The sequence below is a fragment of the Nicotiana sylvestris genome, chromosome 1 (genome assembly GCF_000393655.2).
Source record: "Nicotiana sylvestris chromosome 1, ASM39365v2, whole genome shotgun sequence".
Lineage (NCBI taxonomy): Eukaryota > Viridiplantae > Streptophyta > Magnoliopsida > Solanales > Solanaceae > Nicotiana > Nicotiana sylvestris.
In genome coordinates, this window is record NC_091057.1 from 180,816,080 (window position 1) to 180,821,991 (window position 5,912).

General features: G+C 38.4%; 1 protein-coding gene across 1 annotated transcript; it reads right to left on the bottom strand.

The window, feature by feature from the left end:
- Nucleotides 1–1,172: 1,172 nt before the first annotated feature.
- LOC104225556 (uncharacterized mitochondrial protein AtMg00810-like) lies at nt 1,173–2,242 on the bottom strand. The gene is made up of 2 exons (XM_070157187.1): nt 2,153–2,242; nt 1,173–1,517 (listed from the first exon to the last, which is right to left on the bottom strand). Exons 1-2 carry the CDS (start codon nt 2,240–2,242, stop codon nt 1,173–1,175), a joined length of 435 nt encoding a protein of 144 aa, XP_070013288.1.
- Between the last annotated feature and the right edge of the window lie 3,670 nt (nt 2,243–5,912).

The window sequence follows — 5,912 nt, forward strand, 5'->3', positions numbered from 1 at the left end:
TTCAAAATATCACAAAATATCACAAAATTGCACACCAAAGAAAAATCATTTTATTTTTGGATTTTTGGGAGTAATTCTCATATTGGGCAAAAATCACGTGCTTACATATAGAAAAATAGTTTATTTGATGTTTAGGATGCTAGCTTTTGGCTTTAATTAGCTTTATGTAGGATAATAAATAACAAAGTCTAATAAATGCCATGGCTCAAACACAAACATTTGGTTTCTGCTTATCTTGAATGGAACAGGTCTTTGTATTTTGAGTTGGAAATTTCTATTTCTCTAACTTTACCTAAAGTGTACCTTTTTATAATCTGATAGTGGTTGAGTTATCCTTTATTGTACTTTGTGTTTGATATGCCCTTATTTCCATTCTCGTGTATATTAAAATTTTCATTTAGCAAGGAATACCATAATTACTTCATTCTTCATCTAAGTAGATATATTAGATTAATATAATGAAGATATGAGAGCTTCAGAGAAGACAACAATGGCGGAAGATGGATGAGAAGGTTCTAGAGAGAATTTCTGTTTGAGAGAAGAAAATGAATCATATGTTGAATCTCTAATTACAATATACTAAAGCTATGTATATATACACGCTTCAATTATAACATCTAACCTACTGACCTCTTGCCTCTAAACTAATCAATCCCATAATTAGTTACAACTAACTAATCCTTCTTAACTAACTTAACTCCACTCACGTGATAGGCACATGATCACTTCTATCTTCAACACTCCCCCTCAAGCTAGATGGTGCAAACAAGTTAAGCACCCCTAGCTTGCCTATCAGGTAATCATGTTGCGATCTTCCTAGAGCCTTTGTGAACAGATCAGCCTCCTGGTCTCTAGACATCACATATCTCGTTTTGACAATTCCTTGTTGGATTTTTTTCTAATGAAGTGCAGGTCTATTTCTATATGCTTCGTTCGTTCGTGGAATATATGATTTGCAGCAATTTGGATTGTTGTCTTGCTATCACAGAACAACTCCACTGACAATTCAACTTCTGCACCTAATTCCTTGCATAACCCTGTCAACCATAGGATTTCTGAGACTGCAGCAGCCATGCTTCTGTACTCAGCTTCTGCTGAGCTTTTTGATATCGTGCACTATTTCTTTGATTTTCATGACACCAAAGAATCTTCTAGTTTCATCACGTACCCTGTCACAGACTTTCTAGACATTGGACATGATGCCCAGTCAGCATCACAAATGCTGTGAGTTTTGGACAAGACTTTGAGCTCATCAGCAGACCAAGTCCTAGTGCCCCTTTTATGTACCTGACAATTCTCACTGCTGCCTCCATGTGAGACTTCTTTGGGTAATGCATAAATTGGCTCAACACATGAACTGCATAGCATATATCTAGTCTCGTCATAGTGAGGTATAGTAGTTTCTCAACCAATCTTTGGTATGGCCCTGCATCTGGCAACTTTTCATCATCTTTCAGCTCTAAATGTTGATCATATTCTGCTCTGATTGCATTCCATTGGAGGCACTGGTTTTGATCCTGCCATTCCAAGAACAGTAATAAGCTCCATTGTAAATTTTTGTTGGTTCATCAGTATTCCTTCTCTTGATCTTGCTATCTCAATTCCCAGAAAAAATTTCATCTCCCCCAAATCTTTGATCTTAAAATTGCTTTGCAATACATATTTTGCTTTTGAAATTAAGCAAGGATCATTCCCAATTTGAGAAGACCTTCCACATATACAAGGATGATCGCTAGACTAATCCCTTGCCTTTTTGTGAACAAGGAATAATCAAGTCAACTCTGCACAAATCCTGAATTGATCAAAGCCTTAGACAGCTTCAAATTCCACTGTCTAGAAGCTTGCTTCAATCCATAAAGGGATTTATGCATCCTACATACCTTCTCCCCCTAGCTGTGAAATCCCTGAGGCAAGCACATATACACTTCTTCAGTGAGGTCACCCTGAAGAAAGGCATTATAAACGTCCATCTGATGCAAATTCCAGCTGTGTGTTGCTGCTAGGGCAAGAACAACTCTGACTGTCACCATTTTGACCACAGGAGAAAAGGTCTACTGGTAGTCAAGCCCTTCAATTTGATTATACCCTTTTGCAACCAACGAGCTTTGTATCGTTTAACTTCCCCGTCTGCTCTATATTTTATTTTGAATACCCATTTACAACCAATGGGAACTTTCCCTACTGGTAAGTCAACCAAGGACCAGGTCCCATTATCTTCGAGGGCATTCAACTCTTGTCTCATAGCGTCTACCTATTTAGGATCTCCTGCTGCTTCTTCATAGCTGCTAGGTTCCTTCAAGCTAGTAATTTTGGAGAGATAAGTCTTGTACTTGACTGAGACTCCATCATGACTCAGAAAATCTTGCATGGGATATTTGCAAAATGTCTGTGGAGCTGAGCTGGCCTATGATCCATTGCATACATAGTCCTTCATCCAGGCAGGTTCTTTCACAGTCCTGCTATATTTCCTGAGCTGGTTGTCTGAGTGTGAAAGGGAAACTGCTTCTGAGAATGTTTCTCCTATCTGTTGGGACTCCTATCTATTGGGACTATTGTAGATCTTCAAGGACTGGTGGTGGCAACAAGGATGATGAGTTTGTAGCAGGTTGACTCATGTTGTGAGGCATCTGCAGAAGAGGGAGTTACAGCTTCTTGTGGAGGATCTGCAGTAGAAGATGAAGGAGAGGATGGTGTTGTGTCATTGCTGTGAACTTGTTCTATGACACCATTGGGAAAAATTTGCAACTTCCCTTCCTTTAAAAGCTGGAAAGGGAAAATATTTTTCATGAATTTTACATCCCTTCTGATAAAAAAGGAGTTAGCCAAGAGATTATACAATTTATATCTTTTCTGAGATGAAGAGTATCCCATATGCACAACCCCAATGGCTCTTGCTCCAAATTTATTTCCCCCTACTAGGACTTTGGCAAAGCATAGACATCCTATGATTCTTAGATGTTGTAAGGAAGGTGCTCTTCCATACATCAACTAGAATGAAGACTTCCCTGATAGCACTGACAGGGGAAGTCTGTTAATGACATAAACTGCTGCTTGCACATATTCTCCCCAAATCTTGAGAGGCAAATGACCTTGTAGCCTAATTGCCCTAGCCACCTTAAGTATATGTCTATGTTTTCTTTACACTACCCCATTCTGCTGTGGAGTATGGACACAAGAACTTTGATGAATCATACCATAGAATTGAAACAAATTGCTGTATTCAGAATTGAAAAATTCAGTCCCATTATCACTTCTCAAAATTTTGACTCTTCCTCCAAACTGAGTTTTTATTAAGGCAAAGAACTGTTTCAGGCATACAATCACATCATTCTTAAGTCTCAACAAGTAAACTCATATTATTCTAGTGTAATCATCTACTATAGTAAGAAAAAATTTGTATCCATTGTGACTTGCTACTCTATATGAACCCCATACATCTATATGAATCAGCTCAAAATGCTTATTAGATCTACTTGTACTCTTTGGAAATTTCAATCTTCTTTGTCTAGCTAGTAGACATATTGTGCAATCTTTTATTCTGTCATTGTTTACTTTGAACTTCATGTTTGGGATTTGCTTTACCACTTTATCAGGGGCATGTCCAAGTCTCCCATGCCAGACCCCTAGATCCTCTTCTGCTATGGAATGATCATGTGATTGCACAATTGCAACCTTGGCTTTATCCTGCTTATGCTGCATATTATACAATCCTTCAAGCTCCTTACCCATCCCCTTCACTTTCCCATTGTGAAGGTCATGCATGATCCAAAATTCAAGATAGAAGGACAAAAAACAATGTAAGTCCCTTGTAAGTTTAGAGATTGACAACATATTGTACTTAAAATCTTGAATGTATAGTACATTCCTGATAACACCAGTGCTGAGCATTATTAGCTGCCGAAACCATTTAAAATGTTGTAACAAGGACTATTTGCGCAAGCTGCAAGTGCAAAAGAGAACGCGTATACGTAACCAAATGGATGTTGGTGATACCGTTTATGCATGTAAATGTGGCATATGCTCTCAAATAGTACACGACCGTCATAAGTGTCCTTCAGCTGGTTTGGATGGTGGTGTAATCTAGCTCCTAGTGCAAGTTCGTCTAATGTACCCAACTATCAAGGATACACCTAGTGTTTTGCTTTCGTAATGTTTTTTGTAATAAGTGTCTGTACTTATTTATGTTGCAAGATGTATCAAATAAAATTATGTTTCACATCCTTGTTACATCTTATTATCTAACATAACCTTTTGAATTGGGATAATGATATGATAGTTCCAACATTCCACTTATTGGTGTTAGTAAAGAAGACCAATATGAAGATTGAAATTTCATAACATAATACTTCAAGAGAAAAAAATACAACAACCATAACTAAAGCAATATACATGAAAATAAAAAATAATAAAAGGATAAATCAAGACAAACACATCCTAGTACCAAGTAAAAAATGGATTAGTACAAACAGGATATCCGTCTCCCTTCACGTCCACATTGAAGATAGCACGCAATGGTGAAACATCAACCAACGTAAATTTGATGACGAAACCTCGGCTGATAAAATTATCCAACACAAAAAGTCTCCAGCCTACCTTGAACCTTCTTTGATCACCAACACTCATATTTACATGCCACTCTTTTCCACGATGGTGAAGATACGCGTGTTCTAATGTTGGAGGAAGATGCTTGCAGATTTTTCTTGGAATATACTTTTAAAAAAAAACATTACTATTAAGTTACAAAAATATGAAACTGAATAAGATATGCAATAATGATGTATATATATTTTCTGGATTTAAGGTATAACAAACAAAAGTATTTTATGTTCAAGAAATAAAGTTTAATGGACATAATAATTTACCAGATCGTTATCGTTGATGCATGAATCACTCAAAACAACTTCAAATGTTGGAGGATTCTGTGACGACCGGCCAGTCGTCTCATGAGTTACCGCTCAATTTCGCCCATTTCTGCTTCTTATTGCTTTGTCTATCGGTTCTATATGTGATCGGGTTGGTTGTCTCGGGTTCGAAAAGGATTTGGCAAGGTTTGAGACACTTAGTCTCTTTTGAGGAAGTTTAAGTTGGAAAATCAACTAGATGTTGACTTATGTGTTAGAGGGCTCAGATATGAAATACGATGGTTCGTATAGCTTCGGGATATGATTTGGGACTTAGGAGCGTGATCGGAATGTGTTTTGGAGGTCTGGAGTAGAATTAGGCTTGAATTGGCAAAATTGAATTTTTGACGTTTTCCGATTGATAGGTGAGATTTTGATATAGGTGTCGGAATAGAATTCCGAGAGTTGCAATAGTTCCATGGTGTCATTTGGGATGTATGTGAAATTTTTTAGGTCATTCGAACGTGGTTTGGTTGGGTTTTTTATCAAAAGTGTAATTTAGAAGATTTTGGAATTCTTAGGCTTGAATCTGATACGAATTTGGTATTTTGATATTGTTTTGAGCATTCTGAAGATTGGAACAAGTTTGAATGATGTTATGGGATATGCTGGCATGTTTGGTTTAGGTTCCGGGGGCCTCGGGTGAGTTTCGGGTGGTCAATTGGACCATTTCATATTGTTGAGAATTGCAGAAAATTGCTGATCAGTGTTGTAGAGAAATGGCCTTCGCATTCGCGAGTAGGCCCTCGCGTTCGCGAGTAGGGCCTCGCGTTCGCGATTAGGGCCTCGCGTTCGTGAGTAGGGCCTCGCGTTCGTGAAGGGTTAGTTGAGGAGGCTGAGATTTTAGCCTTCACGTTCGCGAGAAGGGGAGTGCATTCGCGTAGAGGAAATTGGGCAGCCGTGTTTCAGGGTGTTTTGTTCATTGCGTTCCCGAGAGAGGGAGCGCGTTCGCGAAGGGTTAGGTTGAGGAACCATCACGTTCATGAGGCTCAAGTCGCGTTCGCGTAAGAG